The sequence below is a fragment of the Lingula anatina genome, chromosome 3 (genome assembly GCF_051362555.1).
Source record: "Lingula anatina isolate TDL-2025a chromosome 3, LinAna3.0, whole genome shotgun sequence".
Taxonomy (NCBI): domain Eukaryota; kingdom Metazoa; phylum Brachiopoda; class Lingulata; order Lingulida; family Lingulidae; genus Lingula; species Lingula anatina.
Window position 1 is genome coordinate 1,425,565 of NC_141769.1, and position 24,966 is coordinate 1,450,530.

General features: G+C 40.3%; 1 protein-coding gene across 2 annotated transcripts in view; it reads left to right on the plus strand.

Moving 5' to 3' along the window:
• Positions 1–24,966, plus strand: part of LOC106175390 (bridge-like lipid transfer protein family member 1) — a 54,723-nt gene that overhangs the window by 12,301 nt on the left and 17,456 nt on the right. For both annotated transcript variants that reach the window (XM_087009783.1, XM_087009784.1), the window contains exons 19-53: positions 47–437; positions 767–2,527; positions 2,872–2,986; positions 3,210–3,435; positions 3,846–4,906; positions 5,220–5,400; positions 5,687–7,967; positions 8,291–8,440; positions 8,734–8,827; positions 9,134–9,346; positions 9,540–9,726; positions 9,980–10,069; positions 10,388–10,630; positions 10,826–10,960; positions 11,207–11,315; positions 11,834–11,904; positions 12,369–12,452; positions 12,651–12,821; positions 13,267–13,410; positions 13,662–13,788; positions 14,153–14,299; positions 14,573–14,757; positions 15,051–15,190; positions 15,522–15,645; positions 15,975–16,180; positions 16,566–16,796; positions 16,952–17,158; positions 17,439–17,622; positions 17,918–18,094; positions 18,402–18,501; positions 18,643–18,769; positions 19,147–19,286; positions 22,266–22,478; positions 22,672–22,890; positions 23,095–23,244. In XM_087009783.1, the coding sequence (XP_086865909.1) occupies positions 47–437; positions 767–2,527; positions 2,872–2,986; positions 3,210–3,435; positions 3,846–4,906; positions 5,220–5,400; positions 5,687–7,967; positions 8,291–8,440; positions 8,734–8,827; positions 9,134–9,346; positions 9,540–9,726; positions 9,980–10,069; positions 10,388–10,630; positions 10,826–10,960; positions 11,207–11,315; positions 11,834–11,904; positions 12,369–12,452; positions 12,651–12,821; positions 13,267–13,410; positions 13,662–13,788; positions 14,153–14,299; positions 14,573–14,757; positions 15,051–15,190; positions 15,522–15,645; positions 15,975–16,180; positions 16,566–16,796; positions 16,952–17,158; positions 17,439–17,622; positions 17,918–18,094; positions 18,402–18,501; positions 18,643–18,769; positions 19,147–19,286; positions 22,266–22,478; positions 22,672–22,890; positions 23,095–23,244 (10,384 nt within the window). The remainder of the gene's footprint in view (positions 1–46; positions 438–766; positions 2,528–2,871; positions 2,987–3,209; positions 3,436–3,845; positions 4,907–5,219; positions 5,401–5,686; positions 7,968–8,290; positions 8,441–8,733; positions 8,828–9,133; positions 9,347–9,539; positions 9,727–9,979; positions 10,070–10,387; positions 10,631–10,825; positions 10,961–11,206; positions 11,316–11,833; positions 11,905–12,368; positions 12,453–12,650; positions 12,822–13,266; positions 13,411–13,661; positions 13,789–14,152; positions 14,300–14,572; positions 14,758–15,050; positions 15,191–15,521; positions 15,646–15,974; positions 16,181–16,565; positions 16,797–16,951; positions 17,159–17,438; positions 17,623–17,917; positions 18,095–18,401; positions 18,502–18,642; positions 18,770–19,146; positions 19,287–22,265; positions 22,479–22,671; positions 22,891–23,094; positions 23,245–24,966) is intronic.

A 24,966-nucleotide genomic window follows, 5' to 3' on the forward strand; every position in this document is an offset into this window, starting at 1 on the left:
CATTTAACTTAAAAAATGTCACACTCTCAATGATAAAACTTTCCAGATCTTCCCAATACGACTGGCAACATGTAACCTCCACGGCAGTGACAACAAGGCAGGAGTGACTGGAGTCATACAACATGTGCTACTTAGACAATACATAGAGTCTACACTGGACCACCAGCATAAAACACACCCTGACAAACACAGTGAGGAGACTGTACCAATGTGGCTGGAAGCTGGTGGCGTTTCCCTCGGCCCTGTGAATGTTGATGCTGCCATTGCTATTCCCAGCATGCAACACCATAAAATTCAAGACGCGTTTTTGAAGCTCCATGATAAAAAGACGCGAAGGCTGTGGTTTATGTGGCCTCCTGATCTCCATGTGATGAACCCTGATGCCATTGGCAGGTGTGGATGTGTGGGAGGCTGCAAGTTCTTTGGACATAACAAAGGTAAAGACGATGAGTTGGTGGCAGATTATCAGATAGCCAGTTCACATTGTTAGTTCGGCGTGATCCATACTTTATTTTCATGGAGAATATTTTTTAGAAATTCTGAAAACATTCATCAAGTTAAGACTGCATTGGTTTTACATCTGGAGAGAATGTGTTTGTTTTTACTAATAGTAAAACAGTAACTTTTGCTTAACTGGGCTCTTTGCTACACAAACATCCAGTTCTTTTTAGATTGGCCATTTAAAAAGTATTATTTATACAAACCATGTTGGGCAACTTGACATCAGACACAGTCTGTAAACGTAACCTGTTCTTTCATTTTCCAGGTGGGATGACATTTTTCCATCTTCACACCAAAGGCAAGAGAAATGCCATTTATGAGGTCACGCCTGATGGGCTTGACCCTGGGTTTGGACAAAGCCTTCTACAACGAGGTCAACTCGTCTTTGAAATAGAGAGCAGCAGCCTCCCTTCAACATCTTCTCCTGACAAGCCACATACTTTTATGTTCACCCGTGGCTACTTCAGTCACGCTAGTCCAACTAGTCCCATGACTACCACCACCATGCTGGAGTCTATAAACACCAAGGAGGGTGATGTACATTTTGGTGGCAGCGGTGGGACAGGTACTGGCGGGAGGGGGAGGGTCCCCCAAAGTGCCTCGGAAGTCGTCCTCATGAACCATGGGTGTTACGAGGCTGATGGAGAGGACAACTTTGAGAACAAGGAGATTCTTTCATATCTGGGTTCAGGGACAGAAGGAGAGGCTTTGTCTGTCACGCAGTTTGAAGCTACCGGGAAAGGAAAAGACACTGTCTCCACTATATCTCTAGCTGGCTCCCTACAACCTGATGCATTATCACTGAGAGATAGGACTTCTCTGCTTTCTGGGACAAGTATGGTAGACCCCAGATTGACATCCTGGTCAAATCTTAAAGGTGCTGAGGGGAAAGACACACCTTCAGTAGTCTCCCTGGCTGGCTCCATTGATGGTCAGTCTATTACAGGGACAGGTGACGTCAAAGCCCCAGATACTCTAAGTAACCTTGAGGATATAAAGGAAGTGAAGGATACTGACAGCCTCTCAGATCTAGTACCTGAGGATCCTATGCCAGATGCCTATGACACCGACCGCTGGGCCAGCACACAGTCTGACACGGCAAGTCTATCAGAGGCAGCCAAGACTCCACCCACAGCGAAGAGAGTGGAGCCAGGGATAAGACACTGGAGACAGACCTCTGAGGGAAGTCAGCGTACCCTGTCCAGTGGGAGTCCCATCAGTGATGCATCCTCCCCCAGCAGACAGAGACAACGGCTGTCTCCCAGGGGCAGTCCTGTCGTACTCCATCCAGGAATCCAACGTCGTAAATCATCAGAGAAACATCCTCATCTCATGTCGACCGGCTCTGTGAATAGTGAGAGTTATTATTCGGCCGATGAGGAAATGAGTGGCTCTGCTGATGATGACGACGATGAGGATGACAATGCTGCAAAGGTTGACTCTAAAGAGAAAGGTCAAAGGTCAGAGGTCAAGAGGAAAGAAGATCAACGAATTAACACTCCTGGGTCGACATCTTCTAGTGAAAGAACTATCATAGGGACTGTGAAAAATAAGAAGGCAAGCTGGAGGAGAAGGCCCCTGGGCTCATCCAGTTCAAACTCTAGCTCCTCCTCTTCTTTTATTTCCGCGGCCTCATCAGCCGAGGAGGGGACAGAGATCCAGGAGGAGGATTTGGACTGGGTGGATCTCCATGGTCAGATGGACCAGGCTATTACCAGCTCCCCCCTCCTCATGTCCTGCTACTCCAGTCACCTGACCCAGTGGAAGTGTTCTAATTGGTCAGCTCCTCCGCCCTTACCACACCTGCTGCCACGCCCTCTGTTCAACATCCCCAGGGGTAATCACACCTACCCCCCTGACCCTGGAGATCACCTGGCTGGTTCCCCCTGGATACCCCACTTCTCCCCCTGCCACCAGGGGTTCAGCCCCAGACTGATGATTTCTAAGAAAGAACCAGTGATGAATTTGACCACCAACAGTGAAAGTTCAGAAGATGAGGAAGAGGAGGAGACAGCGGATGACAAAGGTGAGAAATGTTTTTTTTTTTTTTTTTTTTTTTTTTTTTTTTTTTTTTTTTTTTTTTTTTTTTTACCTCTACCAAGGCAGTTATGTTTGTGCATTTGTTGGATTGTTAGTTAACAGCATAACTCAAAAATTATGGAAGACAAAATTTTAAGGATAGGTCAGAAATGGGTTGATTTAGATTTTGGTGATCCATTTATTAATCGATTGAAACTGAGAATTGAGCTTCCTTGGTGTAACTTTTTGCTTTCTGAGTGTTTTTGTAGGTTGAGATAATACCATTGAAGTATGCTAGTTGATAACTTATTGTAAGATATTATAAAACTGAACACACAGTAAATTCTCCAGGCGAAGAGACGGCCTTGACCTTGGAAGATCAGACTTCCAAGACAACCGCAGTGATCAAACTCCAGGGCTCTGTGGATCTTCTGGTGACACCTCTGCTGCTAGAGGCAACACAAAGGTGACATGAACCTCCATCTAGACTAGTGTCTCAAAATGTACAAAATGGATTTGGATAATTTTTTTTCAGAACTTAGCATGAATTAGATTTTAGTGATTCATTATAAGATAATAAATAATAATGAGAATTATATGTATGAACATTATATGTGAATCTGATAATAACACAAATCCACGAGAAGTATTGATAATAAAGATCATATTTAATCTATTTATTTCCTCAGATATGTGGAAGCCATAACACCAACCCTAGCTCTTCTTCATCCATCAGCCATCTTAGACAGGCTTCATGTAGAGAGTTCTGACGAAGTGAAGGCACAGAATAAGTTAAAGAAGCTGAAGTCTGAGCACGAGTCCCCAGTAAAACCCAAGGAGGAGGTGGAAGAGCGCGAAGATGTCACGGAGGAGGTGACGTCATCTAAGGTGCAGGTGCTCATGTCACTGGCCAGGGTAAGTGCCAGGGAATAGTGTACAGGTTTTCTTGGACTTTTTCATTTTGGAGAACAGTTTGGTTGCATTTTCCCATGCAAAAAGTTGGTGCTGACTAAATATTGTAGATAATTGATATAATTTGATGTAACTTGATGACAGGAAAGGGAGGGCGGGAGTAGATGTAAAGGAATATTTTTACCAAAAACGTCTTAGTGCTGAAGGTTGCAATTCTTTATGATAATCATCATTACATTTACATTTAGCTCAAAGTATTGATCATTATTAAGTATCAGGTACACTAATCTATTTATTTTTTTCCGTGACATAAATTAGATCATTTATTTTTAACATTATCATTTGTAAGTATAAGTTTGTACCACTACATGTCTGTATAAAATGCTCAGTGAGATATAATTCTTACCTTTCAGATCAACATCAGCATATTACAAGTGTCACTGGTGGAGGAGTACATCCATTTCTCAGCCTTGGACAACTTCAGAGAGATCACGTGTGTGTCCCTGCTGGCCGTGTGTCTGGACAACATATCTGCCACCCTCACAGCCAGCAACCAGTCCAAGAAGATCACCAAGTCTATCCACCTGCCCCCCAGGAGAGAGATGAGTGTTCACAGGACTGGGAGTGGAGATATTTTACCCTTCGCTAAACCTGTCCAAGCAGCAGTGAGACGGCTCACACTCTCGTCACGAGCTTCGAAGATAAAACGCCAGTATTCCAACCTGTCCGCGACGCTTGAAGTGACCAATGAGAGGACGGAGGTCAACCAGGATGAGTTGGCGGGAATTGTGAATTTGGGGAAAATTCATTGTCAGTTGAGAAGATTGGTAAGAAATACCAAACCTCCTAAAGATGTTCGTCTCAGTGCGATACCAGAGCACCGCTCCAAAGTTCTGTTCACCTTCCAGAAGGATCTTTTTGTGCCGGAGGACAGTATAAGTGACACCCACTCTCAGAGCAGCCGCTCCAGGCGGGAGTCTCTCACCTCCAACAAGAGAAGCAGCACCATCGACGATAACACCTTTGGTTTTATTATGGTGGAGTTTGGTTTGGATAATATCTGTTTGAAGGCTTTAAAGAGGAAGGGTTTCAAGGAAGATATCCCAGAGCCCACCTCCAAATGGGATGCCAATAAGCCAGACACCCTGAGGGCACCCCCCTCCTCGCCAGACCCCCTGGGGGAGCAGGCTACCTTTGCCCTTGTACAGGAAGACACCCAGAGCGTAAAAAGTGTGGGCTCCAAATCAAAGCTCAGCAGCAAGGCCAGCGAGGGCAGCGATGCAGACTCCTTTCATTCTGTCATATACCATGGATCTGATAGTGAGGCCTCAGAGAACGTTTCCCCTCCCCCACCTGGCAGGAACTCCCCTGCAGACTCTGACACAGGCTCGGCAGTGTTGCAGTTTAACTTGGTGTGGTTCAGTTTTGCTGCTCCGCCACCCATGCCAAACAAAGGAAAGATAGAGTTTACAAGGTGAGCTTAGGTGGTTTAGAAATAGAAAGTTGGTGGTTTAGAAATAGAAAGTATTACACAGTTGTATTTGTTTTTGTTATTTTTTCTATTTAAATAATTTTTCCTTTATTTATTTTTTCATTTTGTATGTGTGGAAGAAAATATGGAGATGAAGATGCAGGAGCATGTGAATTGTATCTGTTGGTGTATTCCAACATTTCATGTTCTATAATCTCTCTTTCTATTTGATGTTAGTGACAAATTTTGCACAGTTGGCTCCAGATGTTTGATATATAATAATAATATCTTATTATGAGCATTTGTTTGTTTTCAGATTGGACTGGAACTTTCTCAGCACAGCCACTCCTGCCATCAATGCTTGGCTGAGTCCCAGTGACCATCTGATCGTAGCGGTGACAGAGCTTGTCCGCGAGATGAGGAGGAGGACACACTCCGTGATGGCGTGTCTCATGACAGAGGCGCTAGAGGTCCAGGGGATACATCTACCTGCTAAGGTGAGATACTGCTGTTGTTTTTTTTTTCTAATTTTTAAAAGTTGAAATGTTTTAATTAGTGGCAGAGGTTGAAGGGTACAAGTCATACATTTGCCTGCCTCTGTTTTTTTTCTCCAATTTTTGAAACTTCAGAATTTGAAATTGGTATACTGTGTAAAGATGATTAATTTGTGACTGATGATTTTCAGAAAGTTTAAGAATTTAGAAACTTGAGTTGTTTTGCAGAGAAAAAATGTTATGTAAATTTGGTACCTGATGTTAATGATGATGTAATGTAACATTTCAGAGTAAATACAAGAAGATCACCAGCTTCTCCAGAGCTGTCCAGGAGGACCCTTCCTGCCAGCTGCTCACCGTCCTCAGAAAGTACATCAAGAAGGTCGGAGCCCGGTCCATAGAAGACGCAGTTAACACTGATCTGACCCCTCAACCCGTCACCATACAGAAGGGGATCCTTGCTCTGACCAGACAGTGGAAACTTATTCTCTACATGCCTGTGGAGGAACACCTTAAAAACAAGCCGCGCCCCATCCCCTTCTCTTACCCTGTCCCTAAGGAGGAAAGCATGGATAATTTGAACATGTACGAGAAGGGGCAGGAGGCTTCGCAAGATAACCTGGATTTTGACATTACAGATGAGAAGGCATCTCTCCTTCCACAGGGTGGAACATCTCCTAAGGACATGGGTTCCCTGACCAGCTTGATCAAGCCGTGCTCAGGGAAAGCAAGCAAGGGGAGCTTTGAGAATGTATTTGTGGATGCTCAGAGTGAGTTTTCGGGGAAAGTGAAGTCAAAAGATGGCGCCACTGGCACCAGGTTGGAAATGTCTCCCATTGGAAAAAAGAACAGTGGACACAAGAGCGGTGGTGTGGATGCAGGGGAGGGTGTGAAGGAGTTCAAACATGAGGATTCCCCCAGCAGACTGCCATACAATAGTGGAGGTAGTAGTAAGATTCAAGAGAATCTCTCCCAGCAGCCTCAGCAGCATCATTATGTACCATTGCAACACCAGTTTCTGCGCAATGAAAGTGCAATAAGCATGGCGTCCAGCTTAGGTAGCCTGGACCTTGATAAACAAAGTCGACATCGCTGGTCTCAACCACCACAACCTCCGCAAGAAAAGAGCGGTGAGAACGAAGATCTGTATCGCTGGATGGCCAGGCACCAGCAGTTTAACAAGAAGTCGCTGGGGTTCAGCCATGAGCCCTTGGAAACCATGGTCAGCCAGATCAGTGTGGACGCCCAGAGTCAGGACACTAGTATTCAGGGCTACAACCCAGGGGTCCTGCCTGGCACACAGCTGGCCGACGCCCAGGCCCTGTTTAAGCCCCTGCTGGAGAGCATGTGGCTGCAGTCCGAGGGGGTGAAGTCCTCGGCAGTTATGAAGCAGTTTGGTGGAAATATTAACCTGCAGGTCCATCTCCCGCAGTTCAGGATCAATATTGTGGCCTCAGATGATGTACAAGGACAAAGGTCAAAGGGTAAAGGTCATGGGAAGAGTAAGAGACACACCCACCTGCTTGACTCCATACGTGACATCCCAGTGTTCCTCTGTGATAATTTCTCTGTTGGACTGAACATCAAAGAAGTGGTTGACTTTGAAAAAGAGGAGGAGGAGGAAGAGAAAAGGCCAAAGACGATAAGATTTGCTATTGATGCTCTGGAGGCTAAGCCTACCACCACCCAGTTCACCTTCAGTATTAACACAGACAGTGTAAAGCAGCATGTGGATATGGCAGTAGTCAGGCTGGTACATCAGGTGGTCACTGTGATGGAAAATTTCAACGTCACACGGACAGAGCTCAAAAAGAACCGCCCCGAGGCGTACAGAACCCACAGGAAGCAGGACTCTAAGGGGTCATCCTCAGGAACAGACACTCAGAGTTTAGGGTTTGACCCCCAGGAACCAGGGGCATGGAGTCCCAGTCCAAACGCTGATGCTGCAAAGCATGCAGAAAGGACCTTTGCCCTTAAAAAGGAAAGAGAAGCACCTGGACCCGACCCTAATAAAGGTTTGGCTCCCAGCCCCATACTGAAGAGGACGTCCATGCCTGGCAGGATGGGGATAAGAAAAATGAGACTTGAAATACCAAAGAGATTAGAACTGGACTTGTCTCCTATTGGGTCTCCTATAAGGGAACACAGTGGAGGAATTGCAGAAACAACCTCACCAACTGAGGTGGAAAGAACCATTGTAGATCACATTACGGAAAATACGCCCAAATGTTGGCGAACTCTGTACCACCTCCTAGATTTATACTCCCGTATGCCAGAGATGAAGACAGTGGGTAAAGCGCCCAGCATCTCCCAGCTGTCCACCATTGCTGAGGAAACTGAGGCAGATCTTACCACACCCTCCAAACCTGTAGATGGCACCAGTGAAGAGGATGCCAAGACAGGAGCAACTGGTGAGCCTGGTGATGATGTAGGGGGAGATGTTGATATTGAGAGTGGATTGGTTGGTGAAGAGAGAGGTCGTGATCATCACATGCCTCACCACGTACCCTTAGCCCCAGCAACTACGCCCAACTTCATGCGTCCGCCATCAACTGGAACATTTACTACCAGTAAGTTTTTGTTATCAGTTGTCAGATTTACATGAGTATATTTATTGACATAAAGGAAATTACTACCTCTTAGAAGAAAAATAATGCATTCAGTGTATAGAAATTGATAGAAAAGTTTGTTATCATCTCATTTATGAAATGTTAAGACATGTATTCACCAGTTTTATGTTTCACGTTGTTGGTATATTGATGGGAGAGTACAACCAGTTCCAGCAAAATTTGATAAAAATGTATTAACTTTATTGCCTTCAACACCTATATTTAATGTTTGTATTTTTATCTATTTTTATGTTCTTTTATTAACCAGTTATTTTTCACTGTAGGTATATTGATAGGAGAGACAGTTCCCATAGTGTTGTTTGGTACAGCTAAGATTCATCAGATCCATATCCAGGCTACACTCAGTGGCTTAGAACTGGAGGCCATTGTCAGAGACGCCCACGCCAGTGTGGCCCACAAGGAGAAGGTCAAAGGTCAGGCTTGATTTTGGGCTAGTCCAGTATTTATATTTAACTGAATTAACTGCTATCTTTGATAGTGGAGTAGTGAAACATTGATGGTTGCAAGTATTGAAAAGTATTTTATTTACCTATTTATTTAGTTAGTCAGTTACAAAGGAAGTATGTGAGTTTATTTTTTGCACCTACCATGTCACTAATGGTAATGTTGATATTGAATCCTATACAAATATTAAGATTAGACACCTTTTTTTGTACAGACATAGTGCTTTGTTCTCTAACTGTTGTCTTTTCGTTCTGTAACCTAGGGATTTTCAAGAAGAAGACAGTGGAGACGTCCTCCACTCTCCACATGGGGCACGCTCTGGTCACACTGTTTGAGGGCATGCAGGCAGAAAAACAGTAAGAGATCCTCCAGATGATTTACAAGTTTTTTTTTTACATTTTATTACTAATTGATATCACACAAGAGCTTTTCCCAAAGAATTGCAGAATTAAAAGTTTTTTAGTTCAATTTTGATGGTTCTTGAGATTTGTCAAGAACAATGATAGATGTTCAGAGAATTTTAACATAGCCTCATGTATGCAATATTCAACTGTCTTTTACATATTTATATATCACATGGACATATTTGATAGTAACTTAGGAATATTCAGTGCAGATTTTCCTCAGTGAATTGTGATAATTTTGAACATCCTCCTTTGCAGGACTGTTGTCACTGTGAATATAACCAAGTCAGAAGGCCTGTACAGCACTGTGACCAAAAGAACCAGAACCAGGAACTCTGGTCTCCTGACCATTGGTCAGACCAAGGTGGACATCCCACAGCACCCAGTGGCCCTGCATGGTGTGGTCACCAGGAGTTCTAAGAGGTTGTCCACTACACTTCAGGAGTTTATACGACCACCCTCTGCTGTAAGGTAAGATATTAGAATATTTATGTGTCCACTACTCTACAGGAGTTAATACAACCACCTGACTTCATGTTGTGACCAGTTTTAGCATGTCTGTAACTTGATTCATTTAGCTAACTATATAAAGTAGACCAAACCGGTTCAGGAATTGCCATCATTGTTTATTTAACTCATTGAGTCTCATATTGAAAAATTTCAGGTCCTCAGAGAACATAGGTAACACCACTCCCCAGCAACCCCACCAGGCCCCTGAAGTATCTGAGCCACCCCCTAGCAGAGCCCCAACAGAGCAGAAACCCAAACTGTTAGTGATGCACTTCACGGCCACACTGGAGGGGTTCGCAGTGGAGGCCTCACTGCTGCCCTCTCTCAGGGCACAGTACAAGGTGAGGGATTTTGTTTCAAGTTTCACGATATCTGTCCAAATTTGCCAGAAGTTAATTTTAAATGTATTATAAGAATAACCCTTGCAATTTGTAAAGCTTTTTTGTTTTCATGTTCAAAGTTGAGAGATTCAGAGTTATGAGTTCCCCCACATATTTTTGGTCTTTAAAAAAATTGTTTTATTTTTTCAAAAATCATCATATTGGTCATGTAATTTTAAAGAAATATTACACTTTTCTATTCTATTCATTTCAGATTGGTAAAGTAACGAGTGCTGGAGTGACGGGAAGGAAGGCCAAGTTCTACATTGACTGGCCTCAGCATACACTCAGCTTTGACTCCAAGGTGAAGGTCATTAGAGTAACATGAAGATAAAGATACAGAAGTCTTCAAAGTCTGAGGCATCTGCTAATTTTTTTCCAACTTTATTTCTTACCTGAATTTGAAAATAGTAATAATATTTGGTTACTTGCACTCAGTTCAGGCCAGGCTCCCCTAGTAATGCCCCCTAGCAAGTGGAAACATACCGGGGCTGCCTGTTATCAATACGTAAAGGATTTCTTCTTCTTCTTCTTCTTCTTCTTCTTGGTTGTGTGCCACAAGGCAGGTTTAGCATCTCTCACACCATCCATCAGGATCTTTTAATTTAATTTCTTCTTACAGGTGAAGGAAATCCCAGTGAATACATGCATCCCAACCTCCGCCACCATTGACCTTCCCCCTATCTACCTCTTAGTGGACTACAGGCCTAGTAAGGGGGGTCTGCAGACATCAGGGCTCACAGAGGGGCTGATAGTGAGAGAGGGCGACTATTTCCATGCCGTGGCTGAGATGGGACGGTTTGAGCACAGTCTGACCACTGACTTGTTGAACCACTTGGTGTTTGCTCAGAAGGTTTTTATGAAGGTAGGACACTGATTTTTTTTTTTTCTAATTCTGTTTAGCTAGTCTTATGATTTGTGAATAGTGAAGTAAGATGTTACAGAAAATTTACAGAAAGTGTGATGTGAAAATTTAGTGAAAAATTTTGAAAAATAAAGCTTTTTCAATTTCTTAAATTTTTTCTTGAAGGCAGACGTCATTGTGTTGTTGTATTTTCAGGAGATCAATGAAGTCCTGCAGAAGGTGTCTGGAGGAGACGAGATCGTTCCTATTCAGATATGGGATGAGCAGGGCCAGAGAGTGGATAGTGGGATATCCAAACCTGTCCTCTACTCTGTCATCTTCAAACTACAGGTGAGAAACAGGGCCATGTGTTACCGTTTCCTTCATTTAGAAACTGTCTCTTTTATGTGTGAAAAAATTTCAAAGCTGCAGGAATTTGTATAATATATTCAAGATCAATGAAATATATGAAAGTGGAGTTTATAAACAATGTTGATAATTATTTTTTGTTGTTAAGTAATCTGTTTTTAGGATGTATTTTTACTAATTTTACTGTCATTGATCTTGAATGCACATTTTTAACCAATATGTTGTCAGGGTATTGAGATAGTTGCCACCACCCCCACTGCCAGTGCCGTCCGTCTGGTCACTGAGGAGATTGAGCTGGAATTGTCCAACAGGATTCAAAACCAAGCCTCTCACGAAGGTAAAGTTATTATAAAAAGAAGAAAAAAGGAAGAAAATTGTTCAAACTAATGTGTTTATTGTTGGCATTTATGCTTGCTTTGAGTTTGTAAAGAGAATCTGGTGTGAAATAGAGATACATTATTGATGAAATTGAGGTGATGTTTTCTAATTATGATGGCTGCAACATCACACATTTTGAGTAATGTGATAATGTATGCAATTTTTTGTGCATAAGAATGAAGTACATTTCAAAGTACATATTGATGTAAAAAAGGACAATCACTCTGTCATATTCCATAATTATTTGGTTGTACAATGGTTGCCTCTGAAAACAAGAGTCCGGACTTGCTGTAACTAGCTAATACAAATATGTAATATATGAGTTGCTTACCATAATTTTTGATACATCACTGCTGTCACCTTAAGTAAATATAAAATCCTGTGGTACATGACACCTGTGCAATCTACGTAACACCTGTGCACTCTACGTAACACTTGTTGCCTCCTGTATAAGCTGTTGTTCGTTGTCTATTTCAGTGAGCCAGAGTTTGAAATTATTTGTCAGAGCTCAACTTGATGTCAACCTGGAACTGGGACAGCTGTTAAAGGTAAGGGTCATGGAGTGGCCCCAAATCCTGTTCCATTTGACAGAAAAATGAAATCGTACACAAAAAAAAAATGAAGTAAAACACTTTAAGATTCTTTTTGAAACTTTTGCCAATTGAATCTTGGTATGGTAACATTTTAATTGAAAAACTGACGGTAGACTTTTCATGAAATGGGGGTCTGCCAAACTGTTGGTTTTCTCTTTTCTATTCACAATTTTCTGTTCATTTTTGATCTTTCTTTATTGACCCTGTTTGAACCAGGTTTTCACTTGCTAATGTTTCCATTTTATTTAAAAATTACAGAAGTAGATGTTAAAAAGAGTAAAGCATGTAGATTGATTGTTGCTATTTGTGAATGATTTTCTTTTTTGTCAGCAATGTGAAATTGTGTCACAACATCAGATCTATGCCCAATCTACATTATAATGTATAATGATGTATAATGGATGTTTTTTATTTCACAGAATCATGTGTATGTAGAAGTGCACCCAGAGTTTCAAGCCATGTCATTCTTTAGAACCAGGATTGGGCTCAGAAATGCCTTGCAGGTAAAATAGAGATTGTGAAACCAATAAAACCAGGATTGGGCTCAGAAATGTTTTTCAGATAATTAAAAGTAGAGATTTTTTTTTTTTTTGGTTAGACGTTTTTCATTCATCAAAAGATTTGATTTTCTATATAACTGAGCTCAAATAAAGTAGGTACCATCATAGGGCATTGATGATCATAAGTTCCATTTCCTTTAGGATGAAATTCTCCCTGACGGCTCAAAAGACCAGGAGGCTCTCCTCATCTCCCTGACACGACCGGTGATTTATGTTCAACCCAGTGCTTTTGACAAGGCCGTCCTCGTGTGGCTGAACTATAAGAATGCCTATGAGTATTGGCATGAACAGAGAATGGCTCTTAATAAAGAGGTAATGTTATAGACCTAGTCTGTCTGAGCTATAAGAATGCCTATGAGTATTGGCATAAACAGAGAATGGCTCTTAATAAAGAGGTAATGTTATAGACCTAGTCTGGCTGAACTATAAGAATGCCTATGAGTATTGGCATAAACAGAGAATGGCTCTCAATAAAGAGGTAATATTGTAGAACTAGTCTGTCTGAGCTATGAGAATGCCTGTGAGTACTGGCATGAACAGAGAATGGCTCTCAATAAAGAGGTAATGTTATAGACCTAGTCTGTCTGAACTATAAGAATGCCTATGAGTATTGGCATAAACAGAGAATGGCTCTCAATAAAGAGGTAATATTGTAGAACTAGTTTGGCTGAACTATATTAATGCATTGCAGGAAAACTGTAGATGTTGCAGCTTTGTAAAATACTTATTATAATAATAATTATTATTATTATTCCAGGTCCTGACAGCCACCCAGCAGGTATTTGACCGTCTTCACATGCCCAGTATTAGCAGTACCAGCAGCCCTGCCCTGGGGACACTGTTCTTACAACTGACAGTGGACTCCCTGGGGATATGTCTACCTATAGAGTCTCAGCTACCTGTAAGTTAGAGATGAGAAATTGTTGATGGTCATTTCAGAAATTCTTTTAGTTTTTATTTATTCATATAATATTTATTTATTTATTTATTTATTTATTTATTTATTTATTTATTTATTTATTTATTTATTTGCTCTTTCTATTGAAGTATTAGCCAGTTTTTTATGATATCTGCATATCCCTTACATTATTGACAAAAGTTTCATTTTCTTTTCACATGCTATATATAATATGTACATGTTCTGTATCCTAGGGCATGACCCCCAGCAGTAAGCTATTAGACAGTGAGCGTGCAGGCGCAGCGCTGGTTCTCACTCTGGAGAGCACGCAGATCTCTGCCTGTTCCTGCGGCTCACTGGTCAGCAAGGGCAAGTTCACAGGTGAGGAGATACTAGTTAACTTTTATCTAGAAATATCTTTGAAATTGTCTGAGGGGACATATAGTGTTGTTGAGGAAAATTGTGTGCTTCCAACTTAAGTATTTTGTGATTTCTTTCAACTAGAAATATCTTGAAATCATCTTATTAAAACCTGAGTATGGTTTTCTTTTGTCAGTGATTTGAAAGACACCAGTCTCAAACTAGAAGTTTTTAATTTTGATTTATAGATTTCCTATGAGTTACAAAATTTGATTATCGTTGTTATTTTAGGCTTCTTATTGAGGTTTGGGAACAAATTTGAAATATCCCTTAGTATTGAAAATTTGTTCAAATACTTTAAAGTGTAAGTTGTATTATTTTGTAGGTTTTTGCCTGAGGTTTGCGGATGACTTTGAGATCTCTCTGGATGAGTGGGGTCCCCAGGACAAGGATGATATCGTGATGAACGCCTGTGTGGTCCCAGAGGGAACATATGAAGTGTGCTCACAGACTGTCACACACCAACCACAAGGTCAGTTTATTTGTCAATTTTTTTGTTTGTTTTTTTTTTGCTTTTTTTTATTTTTTGGAGGTTGTGCAGAAAAATTGTAACAAAAATATTGAACTGATGTGTCAAGTAAGAAAATAAGAGCATATTTAAATGATATGCAAGCATGGCTATTATTGCTGATTAATAGAGATATATCTGATATGTAATTCTTCCTGTAAAATGATTAATACCAATAGCACCTTGACATTAAACCAATATGAACAGAAATTCAGATATTACCATGTGATACTTCAGACACATCAAGCCATGGAAAGATGATATTGAACATCCTGTGGCACATGAAGGGGATTGACGTCCATCTTGACACTAGTATTGGGAAGAAGCTGTCCGCACTGGGAGTGACCGTGACCTCGCTGACCGGGGAGGAAGAGGATGTGGTGGATGGAGAGAATGTGGAGAGTGTGGGATTTGACCAGCAGGTAGTGTGTGTGTGTGTGTGTGGGTGTGGGTGGGTGGGTGGGTGGGTGGGTGGGTGGTAGCAGCAGCCTTGAACTTTCCATTCCACAGGTCAGATGTCTTTATTTGACTGGATAAAGAGATTTGTAAACTGAACACTTTTGGCTTCATATTTTATATGCATAACGCAAGACTAGTATAAAAAATTTGAATGGATGAATGAACAGTTTTCTCATTTGCTTTGCAATAAAAAGCAAATTTCCTGAAGATTGGTGATTGACATATGAATAATATATATAATGTATTGTAATCTTAGGCTGAGCCAAGAAGGAAGCTCAGCAGTGTGTTTGGCACTCTGCCAGAGTTTGCCTACGACATGAGCCTGGAGCCCAAAATGAGGGCCAAACTGATTGAGAAGGAATTGATAGAGCAAGCCAAAGTGGTGGAAGATCTCAAGTAAGTGTTTGATTTGTTTTCCCACATTTTTACATTTTTGACTTGCGAGGACTGTCAGTGGATGATTTTCTGACTTCAATGATGTTGTTTCCAAATATTTCAGCAATTTTTTTCCATACAACAGGGATGAATGTCATTATTAAAATTTCAGTGAGCAGTGGTGCATTTTACTTATAATTTTTGGTCAAATTTTCAAATTTTTCCTCCATACAACTCTGTACCAGTCAAGTATCATCTTTCTAACAACTTTTAAGCAAATATTTCAACTTTTTGCCATTTTTTATCATCTTTCTACCAAATTTTAATCCAATATTTCCACTTTTTCCTCCAGACAACTCGGAGCCAGTCGGATGACGGTGGAACAAGAGGAGCAGAAGATGCACGAGCTGGAGGCAGCTCTGTTCCACGACTTCAGGAGAGACGTTATTCAGAAACTGAGGAAACAAAGTGTCAGGGTGAGAAAAGAGAGACAAAGGTCTTCTGAATTAATCCAAATTACCATATCGTGTGTTTTTAGACTTTTTTTAAAAGTTCCACTTTCATCTGGGAGAAAGGAAACAGTTTTGGGTTTCAGTTTTGAGACATTTCTGCTGCAATCTATGGTGTGCTGCAAATGTTTTCTGTATGTGATGAATGCAATTGTAATTTGCATAAGACGCATGTGCACATACACACAAACTGCCTGTTACGCATTACTCATTAAGATCAAAATGATGTAATAATATTTATTTATTTACTTATTTATTTACTTATTTATTTATTTATTTATTTATTTATTCTATAGGCTACTGCTCTGAAGGACAAACTTGGTCTTGGCTACAAGTCCACACACACGCGTTCCAAGTCTGTGGCTGCTCCCACCTATAGACGTAAGACAGTTGACCAGGATCAGCTTGCGGCTTACAACGAGGAGTTATTTGGGTCGGGTCACACACGGAGAATGTCACTAGAGGGCATGGACCTGCATAAAGTGACATTTGGTGAGACGGGGTGAGTACTGTACTCTCATAGAGAGTTGGAATGACTGTACTTTGTGTGTATTTAGGAAAAAACATCCCCCTTTTTATATCAAGCTGCACAGTTTTCTGATGTCCACCACTTTGAGAAATTGACACAGGGTGTCTGCACAAACTTATAGCTAACATCTGCATCTATTGTTGCTGTGGCAGACCTCTTGAACATCAGTGTTCAAGAAAACCAAGTTACTCATTATTCCCAAACTAACAGAAATGACTCTCACATCTAAAATGCATCTCATATTTAAAAAAAAAACAGCCTGATTATATCATTTTCTCACTTTAATTTCATTGCATTTTGAATTAAAAAGCCAGCCTGATTGGATTATTTTTCTTAATTTTTTTTTAATCCACCGCAGGACTCCCACCACAGACACCAGTGACTTCCTGTCCACTACGGTAGATGACCCCTCAGGCTTCCAACTGTCCTACAGAGAGGAGGACGAAGAAGAAGAGGAGGAGGACGAGGGGGATGGTGGCATGCCTTCACGCCCCAGACGGAAGCAGCTGTCTCTCCACGAGGTGTTTCACTCCAGCTCAGAGGAAGATATTGAAGATGCGTATCTAAGACAGGCTGCACAGGCACATAGGTAATACTGTATAGTACTATACAATGTATTTCAAGAGATACAGTACAATGTGCTGAGTTGTAGTAATGTCACAGAGGTCCACTATCCAGCATAGTCAAAAAAATAACACTGGGAAAACAAACATTTTTCATCAAACATCTTATTTCCCTAATCAGGAACCGTCGTGACATTGAAGATGGTCTTGACCGGCACACAGGCTCCACCCCCAGTATGGTCAGTACAGGGTCCCAGAAGGCCAACATGGCCGCACAGCCCAACATTGACTTTGAGTGTGACATCAAGGTGGAGATAGACAGTGGACAGTGTGTGCTCCACCCCAAGGAGAAGAAAGAGGAGGAGATGGAGGGGTTCTCGGGGAAAAAGTAGGTCCAAATTTCATGATGAAGATTTCACAATATAAGAATTTCAGTAATTGATGTGGGTGGTTCTCATGGAAAAAAATAGGTCAGCCATTGATTGAAGGTTTGTTAGGGGAAGAAAAAGCCTTTTAATGGAAGGATTCTCTTGAAAGTAGTAGGGATCCTAAGAAAAAAGGAGATCAAGATTCAGAAGTCTATGTTTCTTACAGAGTTTTCTTTCCAGGTTTTTGGGTATAACCAACAGGTAGAATAATAGAATCAATTATTTTCACATTAACTTCAGAACCAAAGCCATGAGGACAGCGTCAGTCCCAGACAGTGTCTCCCCTCTGCCTAAGAAGAAGCCATTAAGGAAACAGGAGACAGTCCCCCAGGCCATGTTATCACAGGGCAGACTGCGTCAACTGACTGGAACACAGAGCCAGACTGATCTCACGCTCTTCTTCCTGCCAGGAGTTAATGTGAAGGTGGGGGATTATGTTTTGTAATGGATTTTTTTCATTTTTTTTTAAATTAGAATTTTTATTTTGACCCTCCACAGCGATATCTACCAAGGTAGCTCAGTTTCTCTTTATTTATTTATTTATTTTTCAATCACCACCAAAATTTAAGTGATTTTAAATTACCCCATTTTGGACCTATCTAGAAAATTTAATCAAAATGCATCCACATCTTCTAAAATTAGACTGTTAACTAACAAGCCAACAAAAGCAAAAATACCCTTCTAGACATAGTTAATATTTCTCATATATCCCTCTCCAGGTCCACTATAACTCTAAAACCAGTACCACGGAGACCCCGACCAGCTCCCTGAAGACTGGGCTGGATCCTGCCGAGGTGTTCAAGGAGGCCGCTGACTCCTCTGTAACAGTGGTGAAGAGAAGTAATGTAAAGAAAGCAAATCTGTATGCATGGATATCTCTGGAGAAACTGTCTGAGGTAATGACATGACTGGTTATTTATAACATGAAGATACAAGTTCTTGGACTTACAAAGCATACTTAAATTGTACATAGCATACTTAAATTGCTTTTAGTCAGTAAACACATATGATTATTGATCTAGCAAAACAAGCCATTGCTTTGAATCAAGTTTACCTCTACTTTTAAGTAACTGCGTTGATTTTTAAAAAGAATAAATAAAAAGAGAAAAAAATTTATAAATCTAGGTGTACATCTCGTTTAAATATTTTTATCTTTCTTACTGTCTTTTAGCTTATTCCTCAGGTATATGTTTTTGTTTCTAGGAGATGATAATAGGTCCATCTCTGCTGGACTTCTTGGAGCAAGCTTTGGAGTCTATCCCTATCCAGTCTCATCCATCTACTCAGACTAGGACTACCAGAGGTAATACAGATCTGCTTTTTTCCTCCTCTCTCCCCCCTATTTATTTATTTATTTTTGACAAATATTATATATTACAAAATTGTTGCATGTATTCTTATTTCATTCAAAGCTAATTTAGCCTCTTCATCTTTGGTGTTCCAGACGACTTCATGGGCAGTATCCTGACCCTTGACCTTGACTCCTCCGCAGCCTCAGTTTCACCTGTCGCTGCCAGCTCCTTCCCTGTGGATGTTATAGTCTACGTCAGGGTGCAGCCCTCCGCAATTAGGTAGGCTACAACACAGGGGATTGCTACAGATATTGAGACTGGAAATATTATTGATTCTTGAAATATAGATCACTACAACAAAAATGTTCACCTATAAATGTACCATGGTACAGTGGCAAAATTCTAGATTTTGGGGCTTAAGATAACTGTCAGTGAATATGTCTAAGAAATTTCGAATAGCAAATTTTGAGTTTCAAGAAGTAAAAATTACTGTCAGAAATTCTTTAGGTTTGGATTATAACTAACAGAAATTTCATTATAACTTGCCAAGTTCCAAGTTTTAGGGCTTTCAAGTTTCTGCCAGAAATTAGAAAGATGTTTCTTTTTATGACACCCCTTGTTGAATTGTTTCACTTGTATTGCTGTCTTCATTCCAGGTTCAACTGTCTCCCAGTCTCCAAAGTGGAATGTCTCCTGCAGCTGCCGTCTCTGGACTTGGTGTTCTCCACTAAGAGGACTGACGTAGAAGGGAATATGATCACGGAGGGCACGCCACCCTCCAAACACAAAGTTACAAGTACGTACCTCACAATTTCAGTTTCAATTTCCACACATTGAGTATTTTCTGGACTTGGTCTTATAACAAAGTCATTTCATGGCTTATTGTACCACCAGCGTAGGCGCTGGCGGTACCCATGGTTTTAATCCCGACCCGTATGTTCCGCCGGCTCCTGCGGCTCCGTCGGCTCCTGCGGCTCCGCCGCCAAGTCACCGTTACCGCTTCTCCTCCTAGACGGTAAGGGCCCCTGTACCCATCTCTTGGATTTAGGTCACCTATAATCTCAACTCGTTCCACGTAAAATTTGGGCTTTGTCGGTATTGGGGTCTAGGTGTGGCACTCATTGCAATGCACCCTTGTCTAAAAATGGCAAAATTAAATGCTAATTATCTACCCTACAGAAGGAGTTATGGGAAAAATTTCTACAGACAGCTTTCCAAAAGTCATATGTGTAGATTTCAAATATGCCCTTGGATTTGACCTTTGACCTTTATTTCAAGGTTAAACGGGCCAAAATTTTCAAAAAAATGAAATTTTTTACGAAAAAAAATTTTTTTGCCCTGTTATTCAGACACCTCACAGACTTAACCAATAATATTATTGGAAAGTGTTACCCTTCGGGTCATCTTTCATCTCCATGAATTTGGGGTCAATCGGTGCATTTTCACAGGAGTAGCGGCCATAAAGTACCGAAACTGAAAACTGTCTCTAATTCGGGAACCGTTAATGCTAGAGACCCATTCTTTTTTGCATTTTGTAGAGCGTGTAAAGCCCAACACTGAAAGTGGTCTCCGTTTTTTTTGTATTCCATACGGTTTTCAAGTTACGCTGTATCAAAAAGTACATGTTGGTGGTGAAAGCAAAATGTGCAGTACGGTAATGGATAATAAATTTTGAACTCTCGAAAAATTATACATAAGGCTTGGCAAAGCAGACAACTTGTGGTCAAAAATGACATTATTTCATCAAATTTGAACTTCTGGAACTTCAGAGCACCTCCCGTTTCAAGAATTTTGACCAAAATGACCTTTTCTTTATTTTAATTAATTTTTTTCTGTAGGAAATTTATGGCACATTATGGTACCTCCAAAATTATAACATTTAGTCCCTTATATCTCCAAAACTGGCAGAGATAGGTCCATAGTTACTATTGAAGTTGAATAGGAAGTCATATACTGGCAATCTTACTGTGACCTTGAAATTGACCTTTGACCTACTTTTCACCATGAACTGAACTTTGCAAATTTTGCTTCCCTTCTATCTCCAAAACTGGCAGAGATAGGTCCATAGTTACTGTTGAACTTGAATAGGAAGCCATATACTGGCAATCCAAGTGTGACCTTGAAATTGACCTTTGACCTACTTTCCACCATAAACTGAACTTTGCAAATTTTGCTTCCCTTTTATCTCCAAAACTGGCAGAGATAGTTCCATAGTTACTATTGAAGTTGAATGGGAAGTCATATACTGGCAATCTAAATGTGACCTTAAAATTGACCTTTGACCTACTTTTCACCATGAACTGAACTTTGCAAATTTTGCTTCCCTTATATCTCCAAAACTGGCAGAGATAGGTCCATAGTTTCTATTGAACTTGAATGGGAAGTCATATACTGGCAATCTAAATGTGACCTTAAAATTGACCTTTGACCTACTTTTCACCATGAACTGAACTTTGCAAATTTTGCTTCCCTTTTATCTCCAAAACTGGCAGAGATAGGTCCATAGTTTCTACTGAACTTGAATGGGAAGTCATATACTGGCAATCTAAATGTGACCTTAAAATTGACCTTTGACCTACTTTCCACCATAAACTGAACTTTGCAAATTTTGCTTCCCTTTTATCTCCAAAACTGGCAGAGATAGTTCCATAGTTACTATTGAAGTTGAATGGGAAGTCATATACTGGCAATCTAAAGGTGACCTTAAAATTGACCTTTGACCTACTTTTCACCATGAACTGAACTTTGCAAATTTTGCTTCCCTTATATCTCCAAAACTGGCAGAGATAGGTCCATAGTTTCTATTGAACTTGAATGGGAAGTCATATACTGGCAATCTAAATGTGACCTTGAAATTGACCTTTGACCTACTTTCCACCATGAACTGAACTTTGCAAATTTTGCTTCCCTTTTATCTCCAAAGCTGGCAGAGATAGGTCCATAGTTACTATTGAAGTTGAATGGGAAGTCATATACTGGCAATCTAAATGTGACCTTAAAATTGACCTTTGATCTACTTTTCACTATGAACTGAACTTTGCAAATTTTGCTTCCCTTATATCTCCAAAACTGGCAGAGATAGGTCCATAGTTTCTATTGAACTTGAATGGGAAGTCATATACTGGCAATCTAAATGTGACCTTGAAATTGACCTTTGATCTACTTTTCACTATGAACTGAACTTTGCAAATTTTGCTTCCCTTTTATCTCCAAAACTGGCAGAGATAGGTCCATAGTTTCTATTGAACTTGAATATGAAGTCATATACTGGCAATCTAAATGTGACCTTAAAATTTACCTTTGATCTACTTATTATCATGAACTGAACTCTGCTAATTTCTTTCTCTTTTAACTCCAAACCTGGCAGAGATAGGTCCATAGTTACTATTGAACTTGAATAGGAAGTCATATACTGGCAATTTACTGTGACCTTGAAAATGACCTTTCACCAGTCCTTACGATGAACTTAAATTTGATTGTACCATTTTTAGTTTCATATATTTTTTGCATATATTGAAAATTCTTGTTGATTGCATGTTTACAGCTTGTCAAGCACAAGACTGGTGGCTGTGTCCCTTATTTTGTGTATGTGGGGGTCTATACGAATGCGCTTGCTCCAGCTGGTGGTACAATATTCGGAGGCGGTATCGCCTCTCTGATCCTCTAGTTTATTCATGGACGCAGTTTTGCTTTGAATATTGATGAAAATTAAATTAAAATCAACATGCATTTAGTGTGGATTGTATTTCTTTACCTTCATATTTTCACCCACCAGCTCTCCTGGCGGAGGAGAGAAGATCCAGCAGTAGTAGCGGATCTCGTAGTCGTAACAGCAGTGGTAACAAGTTGAGGCTGGGCAGTACGTCCTCAGAGCTGACCTCTAGTGGCGGTCTCAGTGTTACTGGCTGTCTCTCCGACTTCTCCTTCTATATATTCCATCCCTACGGTGGTGCACAGAAGAAGCCAGCTTCATTGCATGCTTTCAGTGGTGAGTTCTTAAAACTCGAAGTTCCTATTGAGTTAGAATAACTTTTCAGTACCACCTAGTAAATTACCTTACGATTATTTTAATGAAATTCTCTGTTTCTTCCATTAAAATTTTTTAGGAGAGAAGTGAGAGTAAAACAGCATAAAGTAAATAAAAATCTTTTTCCTTTCTTTATTTCTTCACACTTTCACAGGAGGGTCAGGCACTAGCATTGGCGCATCCCGCCCTGAGAGCAGAGGAAAAGACTCCCTCAGCCTCAATGTGGAATTTGTCAAAGTGAACATCTCACGGACGCGGAAGGGTCTGGTAGTGGGCGCCACCTCCTCTGACCCCAGTCTCAGCAGTAGTTTTACCCCAGGGAGGCTGACTAATGACCTGGGGGGCAAACCACAGAATGCTGTCAGGTTCTCTTGTAAGCAGTTTGGATACTTTTTCAGAATATTTGCTTATATGTTTTCTGTCACACTATTTATTTATATTTACACGAGAAAGTGAAAGTGCATTCAGCTGTTTACACTTTTCAGTGGTATTTTAGTGAGAAATGGATTTTTTTTCTTTTAAGTCATTATTAATTGAGGAACTATAAAAGAACCTGAAATTTCTTGGGTTTTATCAGGTATCTGTGACATCGGTTCAGCCACATTTAAATATGACATGCGTCGTCTATCAGAGATCATGGCTCTTCCCAAGGCTTGGTACAGGAGAGCACTGGCCAGAAGATTGTTTCTGGGGGAAGAAACCGTGGCATGGACTGAGCAAGAATTTGGTAAGGAGTTTTGAGTCTTTTCCCTTCATTTGGTTTACTGAGGTTCCATTGAGTGAGCCGGAGAGAATCATGTTAACAGATCCTTTGTTTCTGTTTTGCTTGGATGTATTGTTCATGCATTTTGGAGAGAAAGTCATGTTAATTGAAACTTGTGGTTGGTTTCCTAAAACCTGGCATTTGTTTAATGAAAGTGCTTCTGGTGGCTTTGATTAATATTTATTTTTAATGGTGAAGTTTGTATGTGGTTGAAAAGTACAGTAAAATCATTACTGCTCTAAATTTTTTGGACTTTGAGCTTCATGTCAGATGTATACCAGCTTCATCTTTATTTTCAATCCTCCAAATGTGTACTACACTTATTAGAGTCTGACCGTCAGTGACAGGCTTGCATTTAGTCACCTGAAATCAGTGGTTACACAAAAATACATGTGACATCAATAATAAATCCCTCTGACATTTTTGATTGTTTACTGTGCCAAAAATGGAGGATGGATCAACAAAAATGATTTGGAAGACTATCAGAAAATATCTCTGGATCCGACCCAGTATGATGATTTGAAAATCCAGAAGTTGGCTTGCATCAACACTGAAACCTTTGGTATTATTTTGAGGGTGTTTCTTTGCTAGAACCTTTTATTGCTGTAACTTTATAAAGTGGAAATGTGTGTCTGTGGTGGTGGTGTGGGGATACTTTACTTTTATATTTTATTCTAAATTGACCAGTTTGTTTTGCATAAGAAATTCAATCTTTTTGTGCAATATTTTTTCGTATGTGGTGAAGAGTTAAAAGTTTGTCACTGTATGTGTCATTTTGCTTGGTATAATTTATTATTTGAGACACAGTGCATTAAAGAAAGTGTGTTTGTAAACATTCTCATCTTACATTGTGCTTCTGTTGTAATTCACTCCAAAGAGTTCCAGTAAGTGTGCTGTATCCTTTGATCAAAGTGAAATTGAATATAAGTTTACAAATGAAAACTAGAGGATCAGAGAGGCGATACCGCCTCCGAATATTGTACCACCAGCTGGAGCAAGCGCATTCGTATAGACCCCCACATATACAAAATAAGGAACACAGCCACCAGTCTTGTGCTTGACAAGCTGTAAAAATGCAATCAACAAGAATTTTCAAAATATGCAAAAAATATATATATTACTAAAAATGGTACGATCAAAGTTAAGTTCATCGTAAGGTAGGTCAAAGGTCAATTCCAAGGTCACAGTAAATTGCCAGTATATGACTTCCTATTCAACTTCAATAGTAACTATGGGCCTATCTCTGCCAGGTTTGGAGTTAAAAGAGAAAGAAATTAGCAGAGTTCAGTTCATGATAATAAGTAGGTCAAAGGTCAATTTCAAGGTCACACTTAGATTGCCAGTATATGACTTCCTATTCATGTTTAATAGTAACTATGGACCTATCTCTGCCAGTTTTAGAGATAAAGGGGAAGCAAAATATGCAAAGTTCAGTTCATGGTGAAAAGTAGGTCAAAGGTCAATTTTAAGGTCACTTTAAGATTGCCAGTATATGACTTCCTATTCAACTTCAATAGAGACTATGGACCTATCTCTGCCAGTTTTGGAGATAAAAAGAAAGCAAAATTTGCAAAGTTCAGTTCATGGTGAAAAGTAGGTCAAAGGTCAATTTTAAGGTCACATGTAGATTGCCAGTATATGACTTCCTATTCAAGTTCAATAGAGACTATGGACCTATCTCTGCCA